At 34.8% G+C, this 16,554-nt stretch overlaps 1 protein-coding gene across 2 annotated transcripts in view; it reads left to right on the plus strand.

Annotated features, from left to right (window-relative positions):
• Window positions 1-359: 359 nt before the first annotated feature.
• Window positions 360-16,554, plus strand: part of LOC149564210 (Chaperone DnaJ-domain superfamily protein) — a 91,265-nt gene continuing 75,070 nt past the window's right edge. Inside the window, exon 1 of one of the 2 annotated variants that reach the window (XM_089827284.1) lies at window positions 360-991. In XM_089827284.1, the coding sequence (XP_089683410.1) occupies window positions 695-991 (297 nt within the window). In that variant the 5' untranslated portion in view covers window positions 360-694. The remainder of the gene's footprint in view (window positions 992-16,554) is intronic. The other variant, XM_089827283.1, reaches the window with a different exon arrangement.

The following is a 16,554-nucleotide window of genomic DNA, read 5'->3' on the forward strand; positions in this document are numbered from 1 at the left end:
TCGAATACATTTAATAATAAATAATCTATGCCGTGAATATTAGATGATATATGAATAAATTTTACATTTTAAAAAATATTTTAATTTTAATTAAAATTTTTATAATTAAAAGTTTGAAAGAGCCAATTTTAAAAGAAAAAAAATTGATATATAAAATTGAAAATTTGAATTCATTAAAAAAAATAAAACAACCGAAAAAATATAGAACAACCAATCAAAAAATTGTTTTATCTTTAAAAAAATTAGTTTAATAAAAAAAATAGAAGTAACTATATATTAGTTCTGTATTCACTTTTCAAAACGGTAAAATTAATAGCTATAACGACTCCTTATAAGGCACCACTAACAATTACAAAATTATACTCCTCAAATCTATAACATTAATATTTTTCTATTCTTATCCCCTAGATTACCGAGAAAAAAAAACCTCCAAAAAATGTCCTCCTTTAGAAATCTACTCATTCTTCCAAAAACAAAAAATTGTCCATGAAAAAATCTTCCATCTAGATTCCGTCCATTTATGGCTGAAAATGTTTCTTCCACCAGAAAAAGCTTTCAAACTACTCCTGAACCTTCAACAGATGGTTTTTCCGTAATCCGTCTTCTCATGTCCCTGCACTACAGTAGTCGCATGCACGCCATGGGGATATTTAGCATTGTCAAAGCCTAACGTTGCTGAAACAAATAGTAGGAGATGTTGAAACTCCCCGATTTTAACGCTCTTAGGATTGCTAGTGGATATGGGCAGAGACAGTCGAATCGCAGGAAGTCTTTTTATCTTTTACCCCAGTGGAATATATTCAAGAGCCCTATTTGCAGAGCAGGCCATTTTGGTGGTGAATATGGTGGAAAAAATGCATATAACAGGAAGAGAATAGGTAGAAACTCAAATGGGATTGGTGGCCAGCAGGAACATTACACGGTACTGGGATTGGCGAAAGGTGCCACTTCTGCTGATATAAAAAAGGCTTTCAGAACACTGGCTCGTCAGGTTGGCATTTTTTCCTTTGAAATAGAGACAATATAGTATTGCAGAATTCGACTGTTTAGTTTCGAATGTATATACACTGATCCATATTTCACCATTAATTCTGGACAATAACTAATTTCTCAGAAGTATGAACTGTCCACCTAATACTCATCACATGTATCCAATTCTTCTCATCCTCGAAACACTGTTAATCGCAATTATTGCCACTGAGCTTGCTAGTTCCTTCACTAAACCCTCTGCGATTGTTTCTTTATTCCGTTATCCTAAAGATTACTGGAAGCTAGTTCAATATGAAAACGTAGGTCTTTGGGATCACGCTTGAATGTGGTCCAAAATTTATAGCTTATACTACTTAAAAAATTTATATGTGAATATGTAATTTGAATATCAAAAAAATTATGTCTACTGGAGTTATTTACAATCCTACTTTAGTTGGTGATTTGACCTAGGTCACACTATTATTGCTTGGACAACGTTTCACACGTACCTTGATTTAGGATCAAGTTTATCATCTACAAAGGAGAAATTTTTAGTGGAAAGAATAATTTCACTCTGCCGTATTTATCTTCCACAAACTGTACAAGACATGCTCCATTTGAAGTGATGTTTATGGAAAATATTGAAACTTGTTGCAGACGTGGATTCCATTGGATTATTGATAGGTTTCAATTATCTCTTTCTTTTAGGCATGTGAAATCTATAATGGATATTAGGTAAAAGAGGTAACAAATCAATAACTGTATAATTCTTTTTTTCACTCAGTAAATTGGTAAAACCACTCGCATACGCTAAGGAGTTCGGTATTGTTGTAATTAATCTACTTGATTTTATTTTTTGGGAAATTGTTCTCGATCACAAGGAAAGGGTAATGTGCTGTTTGCTGATTGTTTATTATTGTTTTCATTGTTGTTCTCGTTGCAGTGACATTTAGAAACTTTGAACACATAGCATAATGAAAGAACTAATGCATAGAACCACCACGATGTCTATTGTCTCATGAAATCATATTACGTAAAAGTAGATTAAATATGGATGTAACAGGCTGTAGAATGCAGATTCGGCTGGTATAGTAATCAGCAGCACACATGAAAGTTTGTGCCCAATTTCTTGCGCCAAACATAGTCTATGGGATGCATTTTGAGTCTACATGAGCAAATTTCCAACACCAAATCAACTTGTAGACTTGAGGAATGGTCTTCAATGCTTATTTGATCTTCCCAACTCATGAAATACCACGGGACACCCTATTACAGCAACCTGGGCACCAAAATTATGAAGGATGATTCTCATGAAATGCTATTAATTACTTACCTTGATCATGAATTAATATAAACTCTTCCAGACCTGTTTAGAAGCCCTAGACATCTCAAAAGGAAATGATTTGCAAACCACAAGTGCAGATTTATCTCTCAAAAGGAAATGATTTGCAAACCACAAGTGGAGATTTATCTCTTTAAAACTCTACATGTGCCTCTCCCAAAATAGGCACTATGTTACATCCCAATTTTTGCCCTAAAATTTTTTAAACTGATTATAGCCGTTGAATCCAATTTATTTCTTCATGTGAATTTGAATTAGTTAATTATAGCCGTTGTTATTATATGTTAGTTATATCCGTTACTTATTCTTTCATTTCATGTGAAATTGAATCAGTTAACTATAGCCGTTGTATCGATCTAATTATCATATGAAATTGTGTTAGTTAAATTCTAGCTGTTGTATTAATTTATTCATGGTCATGTGAAATAGAGCCAGTTAATTGTAGCCATTGTACATATATGATGAACAAGTCAGTTATCATGATGAATTTAATTAACAATTTATAAATCTTGAATTGATGTTTTGGCGAGAATGTCGTTTGAATGATTGCAGGATGAAGACTGGAGAGAGAGGGGAAGCATTGTGAAACGAGGTCATCGGAAGGGGATGGTCATAAGGTTCAGTCGTCAGATGTGATAGGTTTGACCTAAAAAAACACCATGGCAAAGTTATTAGGACATGGCAATTTATTTCATGGTGGAACCGTATGAGCTATCAGTAAAAACAATATAAATATTAAAAATAAACAAAGTACTTACCTTTAAGAAATTATCAAATAATAATATCATATAAATATTATTTTATTCTCTCAATTAAGATCATAGATAAATAATTATAAAGTGGCACCATTACATTAAAATCATTAATCCAATTATGCCACCTTACAATTATGTACCTATAAACTTAATCAAGAAAATAAGATAATATAAATAATATTAATTATTTAAATAAACTCTTCATCTTCTTTTCTTTTAAATTTTTTCCCTCCTCTTTATTTCTTTCTAGCCAATTGAATAAAAGAATTCGAATATGATCTTGAAATCGATGGAAGCCAAAAGGTCTGGCTCGTATCTTTATTATGAATCCATCAAGCATAACTCGGCACCATATTTTCCTAGCCTTTGGCATCCATTACTGTTCTCAGTTGTGCAAGCCATATCACATCCGAAAAACCTTCAACCAGCTTACAAAACCCAGTGCGGAGGATACAACAAGTATTTACAGAGTATTCGGCTGAGTTTATAGCTGCAGATTGGAGAACTATTTCCAGAATCTGAGTCACATTATCACAAGCCAAGTCACGTAAGACATCTTTTGTATTCTAAGAAAAACGTTTTCACTTCTTTTTCTCATTGATAATAAATATGCAATCATCCCTGTAAGCCGACCATATGGCAAATATTTTGTATCATTGAACTGTTCAAAGAGCCAAACGTAAATCCATTTTGTCTTTATTTCTTGTTATGTTATAAGTCCCAGAAGAAGCCATCCATAGTTGTTTTCTCAAATTTATTATATCCTGTTGAAGATTAGTCGATTAACTTAGCCATGATTTTTATTCAAATCAGTTAAATTGCATGGTATCCGAATAGGCAACTTCTTGAATTCTTTTTTCTTAAAAGACTATCTTCTTGGATAGCACATATTATGCAATTTGAAATCATGTTTAAATCAGAGATGAGTTTATAAATCAGAGTACCAAGGAATTCACCAGGCAAGAGCCAGAATATGGTGAAGAAGGTACAAGACATATTAGTAAAGATAAGTTGATAGCACCAAGGAAATCACCGGCTGGATGGCTTGATTATGGTGATGAGGTGTAGATGAATCTGTAAAGGAAAGTACAAAAATGATATCAGCAAACTATATATAAATAATAAATTAATACATTAGCTCATGCAAGTTCCACTTCTAAAATAGCTGTCAAGCTGAGTGGTGGAGATCTGGTTATAAACCCACATTTGAAATCTTTGGCCAGGGTGGAATTAGGCAGACTTGCTAGAACAATTGATCTTGTTGTTGTCCAGATGCTTCAGTTATTCCGTCGGATAATTGTTGGGACCTCAACCCACTTGGATACTTTGATGGCTGGATCAATGAACATCCCAAGCCCAACCTCGGGGTAGGGAGGGCCGTTCTATTAAATTAGAACCTGCGGGGATAAGTAAAAGGTCCGCGGCTGGGAGGTTAAGCCTATGTTAATGCTTCTCCTCTCACCAAAGCGAGAGCTTGGACAACCAATTAAGGAAGCTTCACACATATTCTGAATGCTCTTTAACAAATTTGTAAGTTTAGTATTTCTTTTCAAGTTTATGAGTCATTTATTTGAAAGATAGATATTTTAAGATAGAATGTAGATATCTCTGTTTTCCTTTCATTACAATCAGATGAAAAATAGAATTAGTTAAGTATTTATTTTTCATCTGATCAAGTAAATTATCAGTTATTCTTATCAATGTAATTCTTGATGGATTAGAAATTGCAATTTAGATTTATTTCCAGTTTAAACCGTTATTGGAAAACTTTGTCATGTGAATGAGAAATAGAAATTGGTTAGTTAAATAATGAAATTTAGTTAGTAAGAAACCGGCCGTTACACACTACCTCCAAGTGGGCTGGAGGTTCTCACTTTGATATCAAATGCTTACCAAAAAATTCAAATGACATATGCAAAGTCATCACCCAGCTGCTGGAAATCTAAGCTACCAGATTCTCTCCAGCAACCCTCAAAGTCTGGTCCTTGTCAAATTTGCCCCAAATTTACCTTCGGAGCCACAAATTTGTTGCAAATTTTGTCAGAGGAACCTGGGCGGAATTCGGGGTGAATTTTCTGCCCAATGCTGAACCTAGGCTGAATTTAGTATCAAAACAGGCTCTTTTGACCTTTTTAAAGTGTTTTTTTGCCTAATTTGGTCTATTCAACCCTCTCAGCCGTAAAGGTGACTACTAAAAAGGCCAAGAAGGATGGTTTATATGTCACTTGTGCATTTTTGAATGGAAAAGAAAACTCGCTTATAGAGGAAATCCAAATTGACAATAGGTGAATGTCAAATTGATGACTATAGAGGAGTTTCTTTAAAAAAGCTATGATATCAATTTGAATCTTAACTTTTGATCTAGCTTTGAATTCCTGTAACCAATACAAAATAAAAATTCAGATAACTGCACTTACCTTTTGATGATTCCTTTCATTCTCAAATTGTCCCCTTATATTCAATGCATGTGGCCAAGCAAGTGTATAATGTTATATGTATGGCTAAATGGTGCAATTAATATCCTATTGACCTGAAACATAGATATGGTGGTGTACTTTGCTATGTTGCTTTGCTATTAGCATAGTGGTGTATGGATTTATTTGTTTTTGCATATGTACACACACATATATGTTTTTTAATTTTAAAAAAAAATATGTTCTTGGACGGATGAACCCAAAATATACACACATATATATGTTTAAAAAAAAAATTGTACTTGGACAAATGAACCCAAAGTGGACCCGAACGCACCCCCCAAAAAATTGAACAAATTTCGAATCGAAATCACAAACCCAAATCCGGACCTGAATCCGAACCAGCAACTTAGCTGGGAATCAATGGGATCAATACCTACAAGTGAGAAATAACTCTTTTTTGAGATATGTTCCAAAAGTTGATTCTCTGCATAGCCAGCACTGGAAAAGTGTTCAAAACCTTACAAAAACCACAAACAGCACTCCCAAAAGAAAGTAAACACACCAAAATCTGAAGTCCAAATCAGAAAACTTCACATCTTCATCTTAATCAAACCCCATTACCAAATTCAAGCAAAATCATTGAAAGCTTTGCTGAAAACAACAACCAGCTAGGGTTTATGTTGCACGATTGAAACCAGATCAACTGTTTAGGGTTTTTGTCCTCAACAATGATGCAGGCGCATCTCATTACTAAATCATTTCAAAGGTCCAAGATTCTCCATATATTTTAAATGGTCAATTTTAATAATTTAGGATTATGTCTTAGTGGATAGAATTAGGTGTTTTATTAAATAAATGTTATAGTTTTTAGTCGGATATGTTAGAGTTAGAGGAAAGGGTTAATGATGTTAGTGTCGGTTTTAGAAAGGATAAAATTAGTAATAGAAATGCCATGTGGTCAATAATTAAAAGAATCTCATCAAAAAGTTGGTGGCAATTTTAAGAGTGTTCATAATGACGAAAAAATGGCTATGGAATAAAAGAAACCGTTTCATATTCCTTCTATTTGGAGGAAAGTCGGTTTTCTTTAAAAAGCCAATCCTATTCTTAGCAGTTACAAGAATATCCATGATTACTGCATGGTATTGATGATTCCTATTCTTAGCAGTTACAAGAATATTCATGATTGCTGCATGGTATTGATGGTAAAGCATCTTTCAGATTCCTATTCTTAGCAGTTACAAGAATGTCCATGATTGCTGCATGGTATTGATGGTAAAGCATCTTTCAGATTCCTATTCTTAGATGGAAAAGAAAACGTTTTTATTACTACTGGACAGCAAGGCCAGTCAGACTTTGGTTATTAAAAAGCCAATCTTTTATGTAAAAAAGGATTAAAACTTGGGGAGGAATGTGAAGTTTTATGTCTCTTTTGGTCTCCTGTGTTTTTTTTTCAAGATTATGGTTCTATTGTTATGCTTCATATATTTCTCATGGCAATCAGTTTAGGGAATAACAATTGCAGAAAAATGTACTCTGATGCTGGGTCAATATCTCGGGTTTGAACCGTTGGATTTCTCTCAAATTTTTATATGTTGTTTGTAACCTAGTTACACCAAATATCAATGGTTAGATTGAGTAAATCTTTTATGGTTCGAAAGTTATTCATGTCTGAGTGCAGGTCTATCCGAAGGCAGCAAGAAGATATTTTGGGAGATTTTTGTTTTCAAAGTTTTGTTTATTGAATCTGATTTTAGTGTGTGTTCCTGAAGGTTGTAGATGCCCCTTGAAGCAACTCAGTTGAGTGACCGATTCCTCCTGAGTTTTCCAAGGTGTGGCTCTGCATCATTTTTGGTATCAGAGCCCAGCAAAAGGTTTGGGAAAAAGTAGTTGTGTATATGTTTGTGTGATTGTGAAAGATTGAGAGAAATAGTCTGAGAAGAAGTCCAGGAGACTAGATAAGAAGAAAATAACTTAGCTGAGGAATGATGGGACAAGAAGAAGCAGCTTTATTGTATCTTTTTAGAAGGTATCAGCAGAGAAAGGATTCTAAACAGAAGGAGATAGAGGAAAAGAAGAAAAGAGAGAAAGAAGAAAGGAGAAAACAAAGAGAAGAGCTAAGCAAGATAGAAGAGGAGATAAACAATTTGAGAAGGAGACTTGAGGAGAATGAGGCTAAGTTGAAAGAGAATAAAGCTAAGTTGAAAGAAGTGCAGCAAGAACACAAAGTGCAGCAACAAGAAGTGCAACAAGTATCTCTTGACGAGAGCAGTAACAAGACAAGCCCTATTGGATTTGAATGCAAACAATCTGTGGTTGGAACAGTAACATGTCCTTTGAAAATAGAGAAGAGTACAATGCTGGAAGGTACTCTTATGAAAAACATTTTGGAGGCTGAGGATAAGAAGGAAGAAGTGATTCAAAGCATACAGGTAGAAGATGAAGAGTTAGATCAAGAAGAGGAAAACAATCCATTAGAAGGGCATAGACAGCAGGTGAATGTTGGTGTAGAGACTAAGAGTGAACAACAGGAGGTTGCTGTTGAACCTTGTGAGGAAAAGGTTCTTGCAGATGAAGAAGAGTTGGTGACAGGTGTGGTTGCAGACAATATTTGCCCAGATGATGGAGATGTGGACACAAATGATCAGAAAGGAAAAGATGTAGTGCAAAGATCAGATGCTGAAGAGAAGACTATTGATGACAAGAATGAAGTATTTGTTGATCATTATGATGCTCTAGAGATATACAAACGAGAAGCATATGTTGGTATGATAATTTGGTATTTTTATGTAGGTGATACGAGGTTGTTAAATATATTTGTTCCAAGATTCGACACAGGTACCATGGAAGGTATTCATTCTACAGTTTGAAATCAGAATGTTCTGGCAAGCGGCATCAATTCCATCATTCTTATGGTGACATTATTGCTTACATACAATTGGAAACTCCGGAAAAAGATTGCAGCAATTCAATGGGACTTGAATTTTTTTGTCCCTGGGAGTATGATGCAGGCGCATCTCATTACTAAATCATTTCAAAGGTCCAAGATTCTCCATATATTTTAAATGGTCAATTTTAATAATTTAGGATTATGTCTTAGTGGATAGAATTAGGTGTTTTATTAAATAAATGTTATAGTTTTTAGTCGGATATGTTAGAGAGTTAGAGGAAAGGGTTAATGATGTTAGTGTCGGTTTTAGAAAGGATAAAATTAGTAATAGAAATGCCATGTGGTCAATAATTAAAAGAATCTCATCAAAAAGTTGGTGGCAATTTTAAGAGTGTTCATAATGACGAAAAAATGGCTATGGAATAAAAGAAACCGTTTCATATTCCTTCTATTTGGAGGAAAGTCGGTTTTCTTTAAAAAGCCAATCCTATTCTTAGCAGTTACAAGAATATCCATGATTGCTGCATGGTATTGATGATTCTTATTCTTAGCAGTTACAAGAATATTCATGATTGCTGCATGGTATTGATGGTAAAGCATCTTTCAGATTCCTATTCTTAGCAGTTACAAGAATATCCATGATTGCTGCATGGTATTGATGGTAAAGCATCTTTCAGTTTCCTATTCTTAGATGGAAAAGAAAACGTTTTTATTACTATTGGACAGCAAGGCCAGTCAGACTTTGGTTATTAAAAAGCCACTCTTTTATGTAAAAAAGGATTAAAACTTGGGAAGGAATGTGAAGTTTTATGTCTCTTTTGGTCTCCTGTGTTTTTTTTTCAAGATTATGGTTCTACTGTTATGCTTCATATATTTCTCATGGCAATCAGTTTAGGGAATAACAATTGCAGAAAAATGTACTCTGATGCTGGGTCAATATCTCGGGTTTGAACCGTTGGATTTCTCTCAAATTTTTACATGTTGTTTGTAACCTAGTTACACCAAATATCAATAGTTAGATTGAGTAAATCTTTTATGGTTCGAAAGTTATTCATGTCTAAGTGCAGGTCTATCCGAAGGCAGCAAGAAGATATTTTGGGAGATTTTTGTTTTCAAAGTTTTGTTTATTGAATCTGATTTTAGTGTGTGTTCCTGAAGGTTGTAGATGCCCCTTGAAGCAACTCAGTTGAGTGACTGATTCCTCTTGAGTTTTCCAAGGTGTGGCTCTGCATCAAACAATCTCTAGAAGAGCTTCCTAGATTAATTTCAATAGCGTCTCCTTATGTGTGCGAAATCAGAACAAAAGAATGAGAGCCAAAATCCCTTTATATGGATGTGGAGGAAAAAAATAGGGTAAATTTGAATATTCAGGTATAATTTTGCCTCCAAAAAGGTCCCAAAAATGACTTTTGAAATACAACTTATGTCTTGCCAGCTAGGTGTCCCCTTTTTAGAGATACAGATTATAAAATATATCACGTTTTGAACACTTGAGTGAGAAATACAAAACATTATTTTCCATCACCTTAGTAACTCTGCCATAGCCCTAAAAAAGATAACACTTGACATAGAAGCAGAGAGAGCGAAGTGCCCAAAATGACACTCACTGAAAATAGCATATGCCAAAAATAGAAATGCTGTAGAAACACAATAAAACTGCAACCTCAAACTCTCCACAGAACTCCGAGTCCCATAACCAACTCTGAATAGTCTACGGGAACCTGAGAATAGACTAAAGGGAAGCACCACTGACTAGGTGCAAGAATGGGACAGTACAATTAATCCTGTAACTTTATAATACCTCTAGCCTATGTTGTCTTGTCTGAAATATGGGCATTTTGCTGAATTTACTGGTAGACTCTCACATGCCAAGTAGTGCACTACCCAGCCTCATCTTCAGGTCTTTGGCCTACATTATCATAGCTATTTTAAAATGGGAAACATGTGCTGTGGTGCTATTATCATGGCATTGCTCCACCTTACCACTAGACTGTAATCTGCTGGATGATTGTATGGAAATGTTAGCTGCACAGTTCCATATACTAATTCTTTCTGAAGGTCATTTCAGCAAGTAATGATTCAATGCAAACATATAACGATTAACATACCATGTAAAGATCTCTTTCTTTATCTCTGTTGTATGTCTGTCTGTACTTAATGATGCAGTTTACTGGTCCGATGGGTATGCTAATGAGGACTGCCTCAAGACAAAGGTTGTAGTGATATATGTGTTCTGTAAAAAGATGAAATTTGAAGCATAAATGTTAAAGGGGATGGGAGATTGCATGGGAAAGGTTTTCTTTGCCAGGATTTAGACTTATCAAGAGTGACTGAAGCTTGAAATCAAATTTAATATATTAAAGCTACTTTACTATTTTGTAATGAGTACCTTGGAGCGGAGGGTATTTTCTTCTATTTATTGAGAATGCCCTAGATAGCACATGAATCATGTAAGCGGCAGACTTCTTCAACTATTCAATGATAAACTAACAACATGTCAGTTAGTGTTGGTCTTTTATTGGCACATCAATTCTTCTAATTTGGATGTCCAAGCAAGCATGTTGCAGTAACATATTTTAACAACATCTGCAATTGTGAACTAAGTTACCGATGCGGCCTCCTAGAGCCTGGAGGTAGAGGTGGATGCAGGATGCGTTTGGAAGCACGTTGGATGCATTTGTTGAGTGCTAAATTCTGTTATATATATAGATAGATAGAGAGAGAGAGAGAGAGAGAGAGAGAGAGAGAGAGAGTTATTGCTGTCTAGAACCTTACAGATCAAATCACTGCCCAGAACTCTGTGACAGACTCAGTTGCTGCCCAGATCTCAGCTACAGGCCTCAATCAGCTTGTACAACACCCTTAATGGAGTATTTCAGACTTATATGGAACTGCTGTAGCAGTCCCTAACATAGACAGCTCCTTCTGTGGCAGTATGACCCTCTAGCAGGTATGAATATAGCAAGGAAGCCTTTGAATGTGTAAAGTCCTACTCCAACCTTGGATGGCTCTCACAAAACTCCCAACATTGTCCAGATTGGTATGGCCAGCTGATAGACAATTTGTAACAGCAGTTAGCACTCCATAAACTCCCAACAGATAGACAATTATATATTGCCTTGTCAGAGCAATGTCGGGCATTCTGCGAGAGCCAGTAGATAGACAATTATATAAATAATATTTAGCAATATATATATATATAAAATAATGTTTAGCAATATTATATATATATTATAATGTTTAGCAATATTATATATACCTATATATACATACTCATCCATGCGCATCTGCATCCCTCTCAAAAAAAAAGTTCACACTTCCTACATCCTCTTCCCGCATCCATTTCCGAGCCCGCATCCGAATTGGTAACTTAGACTGTGAATGATGCACACTCTAAGCAGTACTTGCAACAGCGTAATCTGTTATCAATGAATGAAACTGCATGCTGTTTGGAATTAGAAAACCCAGCATAGCCAGAATATGCATTCAGAAAGGTGCGGGAACGTGCCTACATCCTGTTAATTCCCAAAAATTCAAGGAAAGCCTGCAGGTAGATGCCCATCCTAGGGATTTTTTTCCTGTGTTTCCTGCCAATCAATTCATCCAGATGTCTTCTGAACGAAGAGGCTACATCTATGTCTCCTATAGGGTCTCTTTATATATCAGATAAAAAATACATTGTGCTAGAGTTTTTCGAACTGCTGATTGTCTTGCCCACCTCTCTAAAATGGAAAAAACTAAAAGCTATACCTCATTTCTTATTTTGCCTTTTCTACTTGTCAGCAGAATATAAACTTTAATGACATATAGTTGCCATTATTTCTATAGCAAAATGATGGTGTTTAATTTGATTTGATTTTGATTTTGTATTGATAAGTAAATTTCAATTTTGAATTGTAAATTAAAAATCTCATTAGGTCACTTGAATATTTATTTGATTGTTTTTTAAGATCATTTAGCCAAGCCTTTTTTTTGAAACAGGGTACACACCCCTAACAATCAACCTACAGGATACCGCTTTAACTTTTGCTCTAACAGCGGGGGTACTGCTGTCTTACAATTCAATCAGTGGGGATACATCTGGCTTACAATCTAATCTGGCAGGGATAACACTTCAAAGCTCTAAGTTATTTGATGTATTCTAGTTTGTAGAGGCCATTGAAAGGCTTCTCAATCTAGCAGTCCACATAATTGTACACATATACACACAATGGAAGCAATTTTGAAATGCTACCGTAACTTTATTGGCCAATTGCAGCAGCAAACACCTTGCATTACAAAATAACATTGAACTACAACAATTTTTGTAGCCTATTGCTCCCTCATGTTGTGATGTACCCTTTCCAATTTGCCCTAGAAGTTGCCCTAAATCACAATTGCAGTAGATTAGGGCTAGGGTTTACCAAATAAATGGTGTCATTAATTATGTGTTTCGTAACTTCAATCCTGCATTCACCACATGAACACAACACCAACATACAAATGGATGTATACATGTATACACTCATGTTCAGTAATGCAAACATTGTTCATAAAGAAATCAAGGATTAGAGTAAAGAGAATATATCTTCATTATTCTGCAGTACTTAAATTTTATGTGAATTGCAATTATAGAAGATGTGGAGTAAGGAAGTGTTGATGTGAGTTTTGTGACTGCTTCAACATGCATGATGAAACACTTAGTATTCCAGGTTGAAACACCAAATATTAAATCCTTTCTTGAACAAAGACATCTTGTATGATAAACTTTGCAATGAAAGATCATAGAGACAACTCCAAAGTTCGTATTCTCATTGGACACAACTTAGTTTTATGATGTGGTTTGCTGGTAATCACATGGGAAGTTATGCTATTCATTTATTGGACGATTTATCAACTATGCCAATGACTAATAACCAATGGCTCTTAAACTACTTCTAATAAAACACATGAAATGATAAGGGCTAAGAAACTAATTCTTAGGGTTTAGAAACATTCTAATTGTTAATGTTTTATAGCGTCAGTCAGATAAAACATATATTGTTCGTTGGAAATATAAGAGGAGGGGAGGGGTGAATTAGTTACTACTAAAATAAATCCCAGATCCCTTAGATGTAAACACAAGACACAAACTTCACTAAAAATACTGATACTCGGTAAACACACAGGCACTTGGTTTACACTAGTGAATGTTGTAACTCGGCAAATGCTTAACATGCAAATCTTAAGATATTTTTTGTGATTAACCTTACTTAACTTAGTTGCATACACATAAAAGAAATAGTATGAACACAAGTGACACCAAGATTTAACGTGGAAACCCAATTTGGGAAAAACTACCAATTGCAACTAGTTACTGATTTTCATTCTTCTGAAGTGAGCCCTATTAGGAGCCAACCCTGTTAAAGGTTACAAAACGCACTGTTAGGTGTGACCTTGTTAGAAGATTTAATCATCCTATTAAGAGTGGCCTTGTTAGAGGTCTTTAGACACTTCAACCTAGAAATGCCACCTTGTTAGAGGATTTACAAATAGTTGTTAAGCCAACTCTGTTAAGAGATTTAGAGCACTGCTACAATGGTTAGAGAGTAACAATGAGATGACTTGATTTCTGATGCAACTGAATTGTTGATTACAGATCTCAATTTTGGCTTGTATACTTGATCCTTTTTGATCGAATGTATCTTTGCAACTCCACAAGGATATTTTGCTTATCTTTCTAATTTGCTTCCGCTAAGCATCTTCTATAGTTTTATTCACTTACACACATTCAATCTTCAACTTGACCTTATATCATACACATTGTCAAGTCGGCTTGAATACAACTTAGAATAATTAATATTCATCTCCTTGGTTAGAACCAACAAATAAATCTATTGAACTTAATATGCCAAAACAAGAAAATCCTTTGTTAGCCGACCTTGCTCGGTAGACACTAACTCAGAAACGATTTTTTGGTGTTAACCAAGTGAACTCGGTTAACATTGCATCTTTACAAAGTTCCTTTGGCAACCGAGTGAGCTCAGTTAACACTGGTTTAGTCCAACTTTTCCTTCATTAACCGAGTGAGCTCGGTTAACACTCAATCTTCTGTGAACTTCTCCTTGTCGCCTGAGTGAACTCGATAGACATTGTCTTCTGAACTTGGCAAACTCTGGAATGCTCAACAGACATAGGAAACTGTCTTCATCATCTGAGTGAGCTCGGCATATACTGACTGACAAAGATATGACATTTTGTAACATCAAAGACAATACACAATTAACCAATTGTTTTCAACAATGTTAACCTAAAGGACATCTCCTTGATTAAATGTTAGTACAGATATAACTATGTAGATCTATTAAATATATATTTATATAAATAAAAATTGCATAGATACATATATTAATATATAATCTCTAACAAATATATCTATAATACCATAATATTCCTTTTATATGTCTTATATGTTGGACTATTACTGTGTGGGCTCTCCCCTTGATTTGACGGATGTCCATATCATCTTTTTGAAATTCGTAGACCACCGTTGGCATTTGAGCAGTAATCACATTGTATACCACGTGATTGTGGCAAGTTATCTTCAACACCCCCCCCTCTTACTATCTTGATATTTAACATTATCGAGCATGTTAACCCCGTCCTTAGCTTAGCGGGCTCCTTTGGCGTAATTAACTGAAGTCCACCTCATTACCGTCATGTCAAGGCTGACCAATGTTGGCTCACGTGATTGCATATCATGTGATTTTGTCAGGCCCATGTCTATGCTTTTATCCTTCTAAAGTAGTCAACTTAACATATCAAGATATGTCTATGTTCGGATGTAAACTATTGTTAATGGGCAGTGCTAACTATTGGTTTCATGCCGATAGGTTGTATTTCATGGAATGTGCCCCTTGGTAAAGGTTAGGTTCACGTCCCTCTTCAAATATATTTAAAGGAGTAAGAACCCTCCTTTGAAACACACATACATATCAAAAGTGCTATAACAAAGTGGGGGCTTCAATTACAAGAATCTTATAATATACTAAGATAGTGTATTACAGAAAATCAAATATATAAATCTAATCTTAGATTTAACATAGTATCAGACCCACTCTAAGAGATGATCTGGATGAGATTTATTTATTGACTGTACTCAAACATTCTTAACCCTACTTAGCAAAATGATAAGTAGAATGAGGATTGAAGATAGACTCGAAGGTGCTTTAAATTTTGAAGCTTGGAAATTGCGTATAATGATGATACTAAGAAAAAATAAGTTAATAATTGTGGAAAATCCTCCTAAAAATAAGAAGATTGATGAATGTGAAACTAACAATACCGAAGCAATGAAATTATTAGTAGATGGAGTAAAAGATCTTTTGCTACCTACTATCACAAAATTAGACTCTGCGTATGATATGTTCAAAGCTCTAGAAGGCATGTTCGAGATCAACAACACTAGTAGGTTTCTCACTCTGAAAAATCAACTCAACAACATAACGATGAAGAAAGGAGAGACCATCACTCATACTTTATGAGGATAATAGAGTTAAGAAACCAACTATTAATAGTTGCTCACAACTATGATAGCAAAGAGTTAATTATGGTATCATTAAATGGGCTGCCTTTTCATGGGAAAATTTTAGACAAGGATTAGGTGCTCGTTTTGACCCCCCCAAATTCGATTGACTAAACATTGACTGCATCCAAGAAGAGTAATTAAAAAACTAGAGGAATTGATGTGGAGTCCATAAAAATGAAGACATTCAAGCTCGCACCACCAACTTAAAAAGAAAAAGGGTGAAGAATGATAAACAACCATTCAAGAAACAGAAAGATCTTTCTAATGTACAATGTTTTAGATGCGACAAATATGGTCATACTGCAACAAGATGTCCTGACAGACTCAAACATCAAGCTTCCTTCGTTGAAGTTAATAATTCAGTCTTGGATTTAGAGAAACATCTATTCTAAAGAACTTCAAATCTAAAACTTTGTGAAATTTTAGATTAAGAGTGAATTCCTTGTGATCTGGACCAAAGCTTTTAGCAAAAAAAAAAGGGGATCATTTTTGAGGTAAACTTGGTATGTTGTAATTATTGAGAAGAGTCTCAGGATATTTTAGTATTGTACGAATAAGTTATTTATTAATAGAATTATTTCATATGGGGTCTATATGCATCGTGAGGAAGTGATGACTTCTAAAGGATTATCACT

This window comes from Cupressus sempervirens, chromosome 4 (genome assembly GCF_028749045.1).
Source record: "Cupressus sempervirens isolate cs-2001-9-10 chromosome 4, ASM2874904v1, whole genome shotgun sequence".
NCBI lineage: Eukaryota > Viridiplantae > Streptophyta > Pinopsida > Cupressales > Cupressaceae > Cupressus > Cupressus sempervirens.